The 15,279-nt window shown below is 38.5% G+C and overlaps 1 protein-coding gene across 3 annotated transcripts in view; it reads right to left on the bottom strand.

The window, feature by feature from the left end:
• Positions 1–552: 552 nt before the first annotated feature.
• The window catches only part of LOC133830877 (DENN domain and WD repeat-containing protein SCD1), a 35,058-nt gene continuing 20,331 nt past the window's right edge, over positions 553–15,279 (bottom strand). For all 3 annotated transcript variants that reach the window (XM_062260972.1, XM_062260971.1, XM_062260973.1), the window contains 10 exons: positions 3,756–4,008; positions 3,466–3,665; positions 3,294–3,358; positions 3,024–3,147; positions 2,565–2,746; positions 2,389–2,460; positions 2,130–2,290; positions 1,969–2,010; positions 1,072–1,280; positions 553–878 (listed from right to left, as the gene is read on the bottom strand). In XM_062260972.1, coding sequence (XP_062116956.1) covers positions 783–878; positions 1,072–1,280; positions 1,969–2,010; positions 2,130–2,290; positions 2,389–2,460; positions 2,565–2,746; positions 3,024–3,147; positions 3,294–3,358; positions 3,466–3,665; positions 3,756–4,008 — 1,404 coding nt within the window. In that variant the 3' untranslated portion in view covers positions 553–782. The remainder of the gene's footprint in view (positions 879–1,071; positions 1,281–1,968; positions 2,011–2,129; positions 2,291–2,388; positions 2,461–2,564; positions 2,747–3,023; positions 3,148–3,293; positions 3,359–3,465; positions 3,666–3,755; positions 4,009–15,279) is intronic.

The following is a 15,279-nucleotide window of genomic DNA, read 5'->3' on the forward strand; positions in this document are numbered from 1 at the left end:
TTTACAGTTTTGTCACTTTGTATTTACACTTTTGCCTTTCCGTGTTTTTGTAGAAAAGCTCCGTATTTTTGTAATGTACCATATTTTTCATATATTTTTTAAGTTTTAGTGAATTTTTGTAGATTTCCCAAATAAATATAACATGGTAACTATAGAATTAATTACCTTTAATATAGTTTTGTAATTAACAGGGTACGTGTCTTGGCATGTACCTCTAAACTGGTTATAAATAAAAATTCATACATCACCTACTCTTTGAAAAAAAAAAGACCATTTTTCATGGTTTGTGTATATTTGGTAATACAAATTATGAATTTTTTTTTTTGGAAATAACTCGTTGTTTGAGTATTTTTTACTTGGTAACGAAGTATGAATTAAGGGTTTTTAAAAAAAAATTGTACATTTAGAATTTACTTTTTTTGTTAATATTTAATAACTGTATTACTCAAGTAATGTCACATCACAAATTAGCTTGGAATTATCAACGGTGAACTTATAGCACACTATTTCACTAAAAGGATCTGTATTATTACCGGGAAAAAAATAAATTGCTTAACAAACTGAAAATATTAATGATTTTCACCGCAGATAATCCTAGTTATAATTATACCAATATTTAAAAAAAAATTACAAAACAAAACACTCATCTTATAACTAATAAAATAACCAAAATATACAACCTCCAGGTTTTGGGAAAAAAAACAAAACAAAACAAAGAAATAAGGTCCAACAGTCATGACAAGCATTTCCGTGTAAAATTTCAAACCGAAAGGCTGGAAAACTCAGATGTTAATGGTGGCTTCCCACAGCCTGAGAAGTCCATTTCGACCACCACTACATATCCTTTTTCTCTCAAGATCCGATGCCACACACCTTACCTGCAGCGCATTGTCAATACGGATCTAATCACCAAACCTTTTTATCAAAACTAAACATGCGAAGGCCAAAAGTTTTAAAGGGGTCTCATTCATATTCACAGGAAATCAATTTAATTTCTTTCACGGGGTCAAATATAAGATGGAGAATTACATGCAATAGGAAATGTCCATTGATTAATAGGAAAATGCATACCACAGCAACTGTCCTCTGAGGTGTTCGGTAGAGTTGCCAGCCAGCCATTTTTGATCCTGTGCTTGAGAAGCTACCGAGTCTCTCTTGAGGCCGATGATAGAGAGACATGGAGTTGTCAGCGGCTCCTATTCCTAACCAGTGTTCTCCAGCATTGATGGATAATATTGCACCAGTATGAATGGTAACGTTTTTAACACATCTTATGCCTTCTGCAAATATGGCCAAACTCAATGTTACCGATAGCGTACAGTCCCACTGTTTAGGTTTTTTCTAGCTATTTGATTATCCATTTCAGTTTAGGTTTTTATTGAAGCCCATAAATTCCATTTCATCACTGAAAAAACCACTTTACCCAGATTTATTCTCCCACGAAGCAGATTCATCAATAAAAGTTTGATGGAATCAAGTATACATGATCATGTGCGAGCTTATAAGTGTGAAGGATGTGTGTTGATCAGCAGATTGTGAAAAAAAATATACTATGATTAGCAACTCGAGTCTAACATGACTCAAACTAAATATTGGGCAAGAACTTAAATATATTTTTGAATTCCAAATACCCTAAAATATATATTTCACAGAATCCTCACAAATTTGTAACTATTTTTTATGCTGCATGCACGAGAGGTTCCAGAAAGTTTTAAGATGGCTATGTAACTTCTATTTTATTTCCACTGAAAAGGAAAAACATTTAAAATAAGTCCCAACAAACCTAGTATATGTATAATGGCTCTGAATTTCAGGTCTAAAGATGTTACCAAGGCAATTTGCTTTATTAGCCAGTGTATTATTCTTGACATAATAAATAAAACCAGCAAGAAGAAACCAAGCCATAAAATAAAATCTCCAGGAACGAACAAAGATGGCTAAAAAAATCAAGATCAATAAAATTCTTACCCTCTTCATTTTCCCAAAACCGAAGCAACCCATCAGTAGAACCTAAAAAGAACATCACAGTCCAAATATGCAAAGGTGCACCAAATTAGAAGCAAAATCATTAGATGGGCCAGAGAATAATCAAAGAACAAAGCGAACAGTCAAATAGAAAAACTAAATACCTGTAATTATTCCTTTATCCAATGCAGAGTACTCCACACATAATATTGGACCTGCATGGCATGCAAGAACGGCATCACATATTCCTCGAGAAACAGACCACATTCTTGCCGTCCAATCATCGCTACCGGTAATAACTGTGTCCCCAACCATTCTAATTGACCTGCATGCACACACATATATTACAGAAGGTAAAATTAAAAAGGGTTAGACAAATCTATCTAGAAGTACATAAACCAGATGTGCTGCTGTTTAGCCCACCTAATCCACTTTGTGTGCCCTAAGAGCTTGTGCATCTGCCTGCCAGCACGAATGTCCCAAATATTTGCAATACTGAAAACACAAGTATACACTATATTATATTTAGGCATATAAGGTGAACACTGTTTTTAAATATTATACTGTAAGCATCATAATTCGACTTTCAATATACATACGCATCTCTGCCAGCAGCAGCCAAGATTCCTGTGGAGTCATCATATTCCATGCATAAAACTGCACTAGTACAACGACCAACAGTTGCCACACAAGTGTCTGTTCTGACATCCCACATCTTTACGGTACCATCATGAGCAGCAGTAAGGACACGTTCACCTGATAGCATGCGCACACAGCTAACCTACAAGGGGGGACCAACATAATTTATTTTCACTAAGTTCCAGCTATCTCACCAATGGTCTTTGAATGTCTTCATTAATTTAACTTTAAATGAGGGGAGAAAGGTATGGCTTCCTTTATGCCGGTGATGAAAAAAGAAAGTTCTTAGCGAAAACATACACATCTTTTTCACACACAAACCATTTTAAAATATAATAGGGCAGTGCAGAGTAGGAAGTTGGAGGATACAAAAAATCAACGATGGTAAACTTCTTTAAGTAAAAGTGTAGACAGAAAACCTGCGCATCATGACCTTTCAGCTCTTCAAGAGGCTGAGTAGTTTGTTTGTCCCACACTAAAATAGACAGATCATCAGATCCTGAAACAACCTTTCCTCTATCAGAACTTATTGCACGGACAGTTCTGCATATGCCAGACAAGAGGGTGAGAGAATGACATCAACCAAGGAAAATTAAATAAGATAATTATGAAGAAGCAAGTAGAGTACAGGAGAGATCACTTCTAACAAATACCCAAATTTATAATTTAATTAATATGCTGTTAAAGACCTGGTATGTCCTTTCAAAGTTGCCCGAAGTTCAGAACCACGAAGACTAGGATCCCAAATTTTAACCTGAGATAATGTTAAAACTGATCAAACTGCATCTCATAACATGGACTCTCATGCATTGCCAATGGTAAAAGACAGAAGAATTCAAGGATTTATGTGTGTTGGCTTACTGTGCAGTCTGTGCTTCCACTAATAAAGAAACCTGCATCTTCACGATCACCCACAAGATCCCAAACTTCTCTTCTCGTGACACAGTGTAAAGCAGTGACAGCACCACTGTGACCCCTAAGTACACGAACACTAGTTTGAGTTTTCTTCTGGGCAGAAGTTGATAAATCTTGCTTACGAGGAGTCCCATTCTCATGTGGTGCTGAGCATTATTGAAAAATTCAACAAGGGATAGAAGGAATATTAGTAAAATAAAGTAGAAGGATGTGCATATGAAAAACTAGATATAGACCTGATGAGCCACCATCAGATGTCCATCTACGAACACGACTAAAAGAATTGGTTCTAGATGCTGTATCCCTGCTGAACATGCTTTGAACCCAGCTCCTTCCAACTCCAGAGGCCTCGGCAGGTTGCTGATTCTCATCTGTAGAAGAGCGTGGGGATGCTAACCCATGAGACATGGACTGAGCCTTGGTAGAAGTCATTCCCCAGTAACCAATACGTAGTTGCTGAATATGAGACAAGAAACCTCTGAGCTTGATCTGGAAACAAACAAGGAAAATTGTTAGCGGTGCAATTGATAACCACTTTAATATGCTAAAAACAGAACAAAGAATCACACTAAAAGCACAAAGAAAAAGAAAAAATGCATTATATATATAAAGCTCAAGGATTATTCATATTAAGAGAAGATCAATTCATCATAAAAGAGGAGCAAATCAAAATAGACAGCGAGGAAAAGAAATACAATTTATTTCAAATAGGGAGCTATAGGATCAAGAGAATCACAGGTTAATTCTGTCATAACTTCACAATCTATTCTATTTCTATATATTTAATCAAGCACCAACCAGACAATTTCTTTTTGTTTGATGGCTACAAAGCTGTTGGATGTGGCGATTCCTTCATGGAAAAGGAACAACCCGAACACAATAATTTTTTCCCCTTATATGAAACAAATTAGATGAATATAATCTATACTACAGAACACTTAAAATTATGTTTACTGCACTCTGCAAATCTAAATGTTATATGCCTTAGTAGGCTCTTGCAAGTTTTCTCCCGAAATGAGTATACTAGCAGAAACATATTGGCATATTGTTTTTTTTTTTTTGCCCTCAAATATTTCTATATTGATTTTGTTTATCCAAAATACATTTTGGAAAGAAGAAAAGGGTTCCATACAATTTAAAACTGTAGAAAAATGTGAATTAATTAGAGATTATCTTCTTATGTTTTTTAAGAAACTTTCTAGGAATAGATTGTACAGCTATTTCCTTCCCTGTATAGTGCTGATTTTCCCTAGCTATTAGTCAACTATGTATTCTATAAGTACCAATGTATATTCTCAGTTTTAATATCAATAAAGAATATATTTTTTCCTCCAAACTTATATGGTATCAGAGCTTAGGTTTAGGGTTTACTGAAATCAGACCACCATGTCCAAAAATTCAGCCGACCAAACTCCACCTTCATCCTCTACCACAGCCACATCTCCTGCCATCCAAAACACCCAAAATACTGCTGATTTCAACACCAATGCTTCCATTCAAATCACTACTGTTAGGTTAAACAGTAAGAACTACTTAGAATGGGCCCGATCTGTGAAATTAGCTATTGATGGTAGGGGAAAATTAGGTTATTTGACAGAGGAGACTCAACCAAAGGAAACTGACACTACATTCCGGAGATGGAGATCAGAAAATTCTATAATTACCACTTGGCTTCTTAACTCTATGGAGGAATCCATTAGGAATCTTTTTATGTCTGCCAAAGAAATATGGGAAGCAGTGCGTGAGACGTAATCTGATATGGAAAACCATTCCCAAGCCTTTGAGTTGAAGATACGATTGTGGAACTCCAAACAAGGCGACTCGGATGTCAGAACGTTCTACAACATGCTAGCACTGTTGCAGGAACTCCTCTATTACAATGATGAGTGGTAAAACCCCAAAGATTTGGCTCCATTTAAGAAACGTGAGGAAAATGACAGAATTTATATGTTCTTAGCAGGCATTAATACAGGGTTTGATGATGTCAAAAGTCGGATCATAGGGCGGTGTCCACTTCCATCAATTCGTGAAGTATTTTCTAAGGTGCGACAAGAAGAAGGAAGCAAACGAGTGATGGGAGGAGCTATCTCTCAATTTTCAGAACATGAGGGATCGACTCTAGTCACAAAAGACCATGATTTTGAATCTGACAAAAGGAAGAAACCTTGGTGTGATCACTGCAAACGCTACTGGCACACGAAGGAGACATGCTGGAAAATCCATGGTAAACCACCAAATTGGCAATTGAGCTGGAAAAGGAGGTAGGAAAGCAACAAGGCACTGAACACCAGTTCTAAAACCTCTGCAAAGCCCAATTCTACCTCCAGGAATCCCAGTCAATCTCCATTCACCACAGAGCAAATAGAGCATCTCTTAAAACTCTCTAATTCTCCACAACTTTTAGGTTCTCCTTCATGTTCCTATACCAATCAAGGTAGTTTGTCGCTCTTTTCATCTAATACTTTAGAACCTTGGGTAATAGACTCTGGGGCTACAGATCACATGACTAGATCTTCTCGTCTCTTTCATTCCTATAATCCATGTGCAGGAAATAAAAAAATCAAAGTGGCTGATGGTTCTTTTTCAGCCATTGCAGGGACGAGTGACATAAAAATTTCTTCATCCTTAATACTAAAGGATGTGTTTCATGTCCCCAAGTTGTCTTGTAATTTACTATCAGTCAGTAGATTAACCCGTGATCAAAACTGTTGTGCTGATTTTTATCCTTTTCACTGTGAATTTCCGGATCTGGCCTTGGGGAAGACGATTTGTAATGCTAGACTAAGTGGTGGACTTTATTATTTTTGTAATAGTGTAAATATTAGCTGTGTTATAGTGTGCATATTAGCTGTTTATTAGTTGACAATTACGATTAATTAGTTGATTTAATTTCCTAGAATAACTTCTCTAATTGTATATAAATAAATGTTATATTTTCAATACAAAATACAATTCTCTTCACATCTCATTACATAGTATCAGAGTAGAGCGAGTTGAGATTCAAAATTCGAAATTAGGGTTTATCACAAATTGGGGTTTGCAATTAGGGTTTAATTTTCTTTCATTTTTAGGGTTCCTATTTCGGAAACCCTATTTGGAGTGTTCTTTTGTTCTCACCGCCGGCATAGAAGGACTGCCTAGCCGCCGATCAACCAAACCCCACCGTCCGAGGTCCAGAAACGCCGCGAGTGGAGCCCACGCGCCTCCGTAGCCTACTGCCCAGTCCCCCACACGCCGGCGCGTGCACGGGCATGCGTCGTTCTGCCGCCGTGCTTTCGACTCCGGTTGGTCCCCACGTCTTTCTCGGCACTTTTCTGCCCAGTTTGTGTTCTTCTCCGGTCATTTTCATCTCTGTTTTTATTCAGATCTTGTGTTTGGGAGGTTCCTTTTCTTGGCTTTGTTTACTTGATTTCTCCATATTTGCTTTTGAGGTTATGGCTGAGACAAAATCAGTGGTATCTGATGTGGTTCCTGTGATGTCTAAAATCACGGACCATAAACTGAATGGTTCGAATTATTTGGACTGGAGTAAAACTATTCGGCTTTATTTATGAAGTATCAACAAAGATGACCATTTGACTGATGATCCTCCTAAAGACAAAGGTGGTTCAAGACAGGCATGGCTCAGGGAGAATGCTCGCTTGTTCCTTCAAATTCGAAATTCCATTGATAGTGAGGTAATTGGCTTGATCAATCATTGTGAGTTTGTTAAAGAGCTAATGGATTATTTGGAATTTTTGTATTCGGGAAAAGGGAATCTCTCTCGTATGTATGAGGTTTGCAATTTACTGTGGAAAAACAAGATCAGTCACTTATAAACTACTTTATGGCATTTAAAAAGACGTATGAGGAGCTTAATGTGTTGCTGCCATTTAGTACCGACGTAAAGGTTCAACAAAAACGAGAGCAAATGACTATTATGAGCTTTCTAGTTGGGCTCTCTTCTGAGTTTGATTCTGCTAAGGCACAAGTTCTTTCTAGGTCTGATATATCCTCTTTACAAGATGTCTTTAGTCGTGTCCTCCGCACGGAAATAACACCACCCGTTTCACTTAATGGTGCCTTGGCAAGTCGCAATAATAATTATGCGCCTGGGAGATCCTCTAATCCAAGTGGAAACAAAAGAGGTAATTCACAAGGATTTGACACTCGAACGTTGGATTCTGGAGGCATTATTTGCAACTATTGTAAAAAACCGGGCCACACCAATTTTGAGTGTAGAAAGTTACAGTTTAAAAACCAGCATAAACACTCGGCTAATGTTGCATTTAATAGCGATACCTCTGATAAATCAATCCTTATCTCTGCTAATGAGTTTGCCAAGTTCTCCAAGTATCAGGAATCACTTAAGTCTTCATCTCTTTCTATCACTGCTATTGCTGATTCAGGTAAAACTAATGCGTGCCTTCTTTCCTAATCCTCAAAATGGTTCATTAATTCTAGTGCCACAGATCATATGATAGGTAATTTTACTCTCTTTACTTCATTTCAGTCTTCTGCTTCTACTTCTACAGTTACTTTAGCCGATGGGTCACCATCGTGTGTTCGTGGGTCTGGCAGCATCACTCCTATCCTCAAAATGGTTCATTGATTCTAGTGCCACAGATCATATGACAGGTAATTCTAGTCTCTTTACTTCATTTCAGTCTTCTGCTTCTACTTCTACAGGTACTTTAGCCGATGGGTCACCATCGTGTGTTCGTGGGTCTGGCAGCATCACTCCTACCTCTTTGCTTTCTATAAAATGGTGAGGAGAAGAAAATGGTTTCTTTTCAATGTATTTTTACAAACTAGAACTTAGGCTTATATATAGATTTACACATTAAACTATCTTTAATACAACATAAATACAATAAAACAGAATTCCTATAGACTTTAGGAAACGGAAACATCCTTCTGTAACGTATTGACATTATTTTTTGACTGTTAACACTCCCCCTCAAGCTGGACCATAGATATTGATGAGTCCAAACTTATTTACTAGGAACTCAAATACTCGCTCGGATAACCCCTTTGTGAGAATATCAGCCAACTGTTGATCCGTATGAACATATTTGATGTTGACAATTCCCCTATCAATCTTCTCTTTAAAAAAGTGACGATCTACTTCCACGTGTTTAGTTCTGTCATGATGTATAGGGTTGTGTGCAATACTGATGGTAGATTGATTATCACAGTAAAGCTGAATGGGAGCATCATATTCAATCTTTAGTTCTCTTAACAGGCGTCTGATCCATATCGCTTCACATATTCCGTGGGCCATGGCTCTATACTCTGCTTCTGCACTACTTCTTGCAACCATTGTTTGCTTTTTACTTCGCCATGTTACCACATTGCCCCATACAATTGTACAATATCCAGATGTAGATTTCCTATCATCAACTGACCCAGCCCAGTCTGCATCTGTGAATACTTCAACTTTTCTTTCAGGAGTCTTTTTGAAGAAAAGACCTTCTCCTGGTGTTTGCTTTAAATACCTCAGAATTCTATATATTGCATTAAAATGTCCTTGACATGGATCATGCATGTATTGACTAACCAGACTTACTGCAAAGACAATATCTGGTCTGGTATGAGAGAGGTAGATAAGCTTTTCTACTAATTGCTGGTACCTTTCTTTGTCAACTGGGTTTCCTTCAAACATTTTCCTCTTGTCTCCGAGCTCGATTGGAGTTTTGCTAGGTTTACTGCCTAGCATTCCTGTCTCATTCAAGAGATCAAGAGTGTATTTTCTTTGAGAAACAAAATCTCCCTTTTTGCTTCTAGCAAATTCCATTCCCAGAAAATATCTGAGTTCACCGAGATCCTTGACTTCGAACTCCTTTGCCAACATTTCTTTAATCCGAATCACCTCTTCAGTATGGTTGCCAGTGACAATGATATCATCAACATAATCAGAACTGACATTTTCCCTCTTTCTGAGTGTTTGATGAAGAGAGTATGGTCAGTCTAACCTTGTACGTATCCAAGTCCCTTGATAACTTTCAAGAACCAATTGAACCATGCTCGAGGAGATTGTTTTAGATCGTAGAGCGATTTGTTTAGCTTGCAAACTTTGGTTGTATTGGGAGATTCTTCAAAACCCGGAGGCTGACTCATGTACACTTCTTCCAACTCACCATTTAAGAATGCATTTTTTACATCAAGTTGATGTAATTCCCAATTTAAGTTGATTGCAAGCGAGAGCAATACTCTGATGGTATTGAGTTTGGCAACCGGAGCGAATGTTTCAGTGTAGTCAATTCCGTAGGTTTGAGTATAACCCTTGGCAACTAACCGAGCTTTGTACCTCTCAATAGATCCATTTGCATTATATTTGACTGTGAACACCCACTTGCACCCTATTACTTTCTTATCTGGTGGTAACTCCACTAATCGCCAAGTACCATTCTGCTCAAGTGCTTTCATCTCTTCGAGCACTGCTGTCTTCCATTCAGGAGTACCAAGTGCTTCATTGATATTTCTGGGAATCACAACATCTAATAGACTAGTGGTAAAAGCTTTAAATGGAGATGATAATTTTGCATAAGAGATGAATTTTGAAATAGGGTGTTGGATGCAAGATCTACTTCTTTTACTTAAAGCAATAGGAATATCTAGATCTTCTACTTCCTTTACTTAAAGCAATAGGAATATCTAGATCTGATTGAGTGTTTGAGGGTAGAGTACCTGAATCTTTTAACTAAGGTGGTTCTATCACTGGATCGGCCTCTTGACTGTGATGAGAATTCCTCACTTGTTTATTTCTTTCTCTTCTGGTATACACCCGAATTTCTTTCTGCATGTTTTGATTTTGAGAGTCATGAGAAGAAGGTGGAAGATTTTCTGGTTCGGGAATGATTTCATTCACTAGAGGAAAGGACACGTCTAGGGGTAATTCTAAACCCTACGACCACTGAGCTTCTTGCTCGTGATGAATATGCTCCCCCTGAAGCGGAGTGGGAGTGAAGTATGGAGTATTTTCGAAAAAAGTTACATCGCGGGAGATGTAGATTTTCTTGGTGAGGGGACAGTAACAGCGATAGCCTTTCTGTGTAGGAGAATATCCTAGAAAAACTGTTTTTATGGCTTTAGGATCAAGTTTACTCTGGTGTTGGGAGTGCACATGGACAAAGGTCGTGCACTCAAAGACTTTTACTGGCAGAGTATTTGTGGAAATGTGAGGATAAAGAAACTGAATAATAGAATATGGTGTCTTAAATTGAAGAGGCCGACTGGGAAGGTGATTGATTAGATAAGTAGCAGTGAGTACAACATCGCCCCAAAGATATTTTGGAACATTCATGTTGAACATGATAGCACGGGCTACTTCTAAGAGGTGACGATTTTTCCTTTCGGCTACTCCATTCTGCTACAGAGTATCTACACACGAGCTCTGGTGAACAATCTCATTTTGTAGAAGATAGGGACCAAGAGTGGTATTGAAGTATTCAGTACCGTTATCGGTACGAAGTGTCCGAATAGATGTCTGGTACTGTGTTTGGATCATTTTGTGGAAGTTTTGGAATACCTGACAGGTTTCGGATTTGTGCCTAAGAAGCTACACCAAGTAATTCGTGTATGGTCATCAATGAATGTAATAAACCAACGTTTACCAGAAGAAGTCGTGACCTTGGATGGTCTCCATACGTCACTATGAATAAGAGAGAAAGGACTAGAGGGTGTACACAGTTTATGAGGAAATGAAACACGAGTATGTTTAGCAAGTTGGCAAATATCACATTGAAAATCCGCAACATTTTTATTTAAAAACAAAGAAGGAAACAAATGTCTTAAATATAAAAAACTTGGATGTCCAAGTCGACAATGCCCCAACATAATTTTTTGAGAAGTTGCATCAAAAGATGAATTAGAAATAGAACTTGAAGTTAAACAGTGCAGGTAAGGCAACTCTTTGTTCGGGTGTTGAAAGAAATAAAGGCCGTCACGAATCCTAGCACTGCCAATCGTCCTCCCCGATGATAATCAGACATAAATTTAGCAAGACAGTGATTATCAGAGGTTAATTTTTTAACAGAGATTAAGTTGCATTTTAAGGAAGGAACAAAGAGAACTGATTTAAGAAATAAATCAATAGACAATTTTATGGTGCCAATGCCTGCAATAGGTGAGTGAGTACCATCTGCAATCTTAACACTAGAAGCAGTAGAGCAGGGACTATAAGAATCAAACAAATGAAGTAAACCTGTCATGTGATCAGTCGCCCCTGAATCGATGATCCATGGTGTATGGGAAGCGGAAGAGAAATTACCAGAGTGTGCAACAGCAGCACTATGAGACTTGGGACCAGATTTGGGTTTTATGGAGGATTGACCAAGGAGTGTGTATAAATGTTCGAGTTGTTCCTCACTGAATGAAAGGGCAGCAGTACCGCTATGAGTAGTGCTATTCTCAAACTGGGTTTGGTAGGCCTTTCTGTCATTTTGGCGACGGGGAGTCCAATTTGGTGGTTTGCCATGAATTTCCCAACAAGTGGAGCGAGTGTGACCATGACATTGACAGTGATCACACCAAGGTCGATCACCCTTGCGATTAGGTCGAGGATCAGGATTTGATCTGCCAAACGGTGGTGGACCAGATTTTGAGACAAGAGCTGAACTCTCTACGGGCGATAATTCTTTAGTAGTGAGCATGACGCGACGACGTGCTTCTTCACATCTGACCTCAGAGAAAGCTTCTTCAGTGTCAGGAAATGGAGAACGACTCACCAAACGACCCCGAACTTCATCAAGATTACTGTTCAACCCAGTAAGAAATTCAAAGACCCGCTCTTTTTCTAATTGTTGGCGCTGAAGAGTGGTGCAGGTAGCACACAAAGGAGTGGTATCCAGATACAAATCGAGTTCCTGCCACAGGTCTTGTAAGTCTGAAAAATATTGGGTAACAGTGTGATTACCTTGCTTGATTTCTTTGAGTTTGGTACGAATTTCAAAAATCTGAGGCATTCCCAAGATCAGAGTACATCTTTTTTATAGCATCCCATACTTCCTTAGCAGTTTTAAAAAATAAATACCTGCGACTGATCTTTGGATCCATTGAATTAATAAGCCATGCAAGTACAACAGAATACTCAGCCTGCCATACCTTGTAGGTTGAGTCAGTCAATGGAGGGGCAGGAAGGTCACCGGTGAGATATCCGAGTTTTCCACGTCCACAAATGACTAACTTTAGTGACTATGCCCACTGTAAATAGTTTCTACCATCAAGTTTGTGGGCTGTAATGTGGAGAGAGCTGGTATCATGACTATAAATAGAGCCAAAGGACTGACTTTGGGCTGGATTTGAGTTAGGCCCACTAGTTTGAGAAGAGATTTCATCATTGCTTGACATGATGACACGTGGCTAGGGTTGGCTGACAAGTGGGGATGTATCAAATAAAAAATTGTTTTATGGCAGGGAAATGCGAGAGGATAAGGAAGGGTTGGCTGAAATATGTGAGTGAATATAAGACCGAGATTGTCAAGGAGGGCTGGACAGAGATTGCCCCTGGAGTTGCAGACTGCCTGGAGCGCTGGAGATGTCGCCGAAGATGACGCCGGAAGTTGCAGAAGCCGCCTGGAGCACTGAAGATGTCACCGATGATGACGCCGGAAGTTGCAAAAGCCGCCTGGAGCACCGAAGATGACGTCGGAAGTTGCGACAACCGCCTGGAGCGCCGGAGGTGTCACCTGGAGTTGAAGAAGCTGCCAGGAGCCGATCAGAGAGGATAGAAAGAAAAAAAGAACCGTACGGCTCTGATACCATATAAAATGGTGAGGAGAAGAAAATGGTTTCTTTTCTGTGTATTTTTACAAACTAGAACTTAGGCTTATATACAGATTTACACATTAAACTATCTTTAATACAACATAAATACAATAAAAGAGAATTCCTATAGACTTTAGAAAACGGAAACATTCTTCTGTAACGTATTGACATTATTTTCTGAGTGTTAACACTTTCTTTGTCTTCTGTCTTACATTTACCTAATTTATCTTTTAATTTGCTCTTTGTCAGTCAACTCATTCGTAATCTCAATTGTTGTCTCATTTTTTCCATATCATTGCTTATTTTAGGATCTTATGACGAAGAAAATTATTGGTAAAGAAGCTTTGTCCTCAATATAGTACGGTGTCTTCCTTAAATTGTGAGTCGTGTCAGTTTACAAAACATCATTGTCTTAGTTCGAGTCCTAGAGTCAATAAACGTGCTAGTGTTCCTTTTGAATTAGTTCATTGTGATGTTTGAGGTCCTAATCTTATTTTGTCTAAACCTGAATCTAGGTATTTTGTTACATTTGTAGATGATTATTCTCATGTAACTTGATTATTTTTTAAGAAAAGTAGCTATTTTCCCAGTTTTGTGCGTTTTGTGCTGAAATTAAAACTCAATTTAATGTTTCAATTCGTACTTTGCGAAGTGATAATGCCAAAGAATTTACATCTGCTTTATTTCAATCTTATATGACTCAGAATGGCATACTTCATGAAACTTCTTGTGTTGATACCCCATCCCAAAATGGTGTAGCGAAACGTAAAAACAGACACCTTGACACTGCACGAGCTCTCTTATATCAAATGCATGTTCCTAAACCGTTTTGGGCTGATGCAATTTCCACAGTGTGTTTTCTCATTAATCGAGTGTCGTCCTCTGTTCTTCAAGGTGAGATACCTTACAAAATTCTTTTTCCGCAAAAGTCTTTGTTTCCTGTTAACCCTAAGATATTTGGTAGCACTTGTTTTGTTCGGGATGTTCGTCCGCATGTCAATAAATTAAATCCCAAGTCTTTGAAATGTATTTTCCTTGGTTATTCCCGTCTTCAAAAAGGTTACCGGTGTTATTGTTCCAGTCTTAACAAATATTTGGTCTCCATTGATGTCACTTTCCTTGAAGATACACCTTATTTCCCTTCTTTGCCCATTCCACTCGTCAGGGGGAGGACGATGATTTGTTGGACTATTCTATCACATCTTCTCCTGACTCGGACCTATCACCAATCTCGCAACTTGTTCTTGTGAAGCCTTCTATTCTTCAAGTTTACTCCAGGCAACAACCTCTTGATTCATGTCCTGCACCTGCTCCTTCGTCATCAGATCTGGAACCGAGCGATGATCTTCCAATTGCATTACGCAAAGGTAAACGTCAGTGTACTTATCCCATTTCTTTTTTTGTTTCTTATAATAACTTGTCGTCTTCCTCTTGCTCTTTCATTGCTTCCCTTGATTCTATATGCCTGCAGGACCCCCTCCAATCCGTTCCCATGAGCATTCGATTACATTACAACCCGGAACAGCACCAATAAGTGTGAGACTCTATCGCTACGCACACTTCCAAAAATCAGAAATTGAAAAGCTAATTTCGGAAATGCTTACGGTGAGAATAATCCAACCCAGCACCAGCCCTTTCTCAAGCCCGGTTCTACTCGTCAAAAAGAAAGATGGCTCATGGCGATTTTGTGTAGATTATCGAGCTCTTAATAGAGTTACCATTCCAGATAAGTTTCCAATACTCGTCATTGCTGAACTATTAGATGAATTAAATGGAGCTCTAATTTTTTCTAAATTGGATCTTAAATCAAGGTATCATCAAATAAGGGTACGGCAAGTAGATGTGCACAAAACAGCGTTCCACACTCATAATGGCCACTACGAATTCCGTGTCATGCCTTTCGGATTGACCAATGCACCAGCCACCTTTCAATCCTTAATGAACGACATCTGCAGGCCTTATCTTCGACAGTTTGTGCTAGTATTTTTTGACGACATCCTAGTCTACAGCAAG

The sequence above is a fragment of the Humulus lupulus genome, chromosome 4, assembly GCF_963169125.1.
Source record: "Humulus lupulus chromosome 4, drHumLupu1.1, whole genome shotgun sequence".
Taxonomy (NCBI): domain Eukaryota; kingdom Viridiplantae; phylum Streptophyta; class Magnoliopsida; order Rosales; family Cannabaceae; genus Humulus; species Humulus lupulus.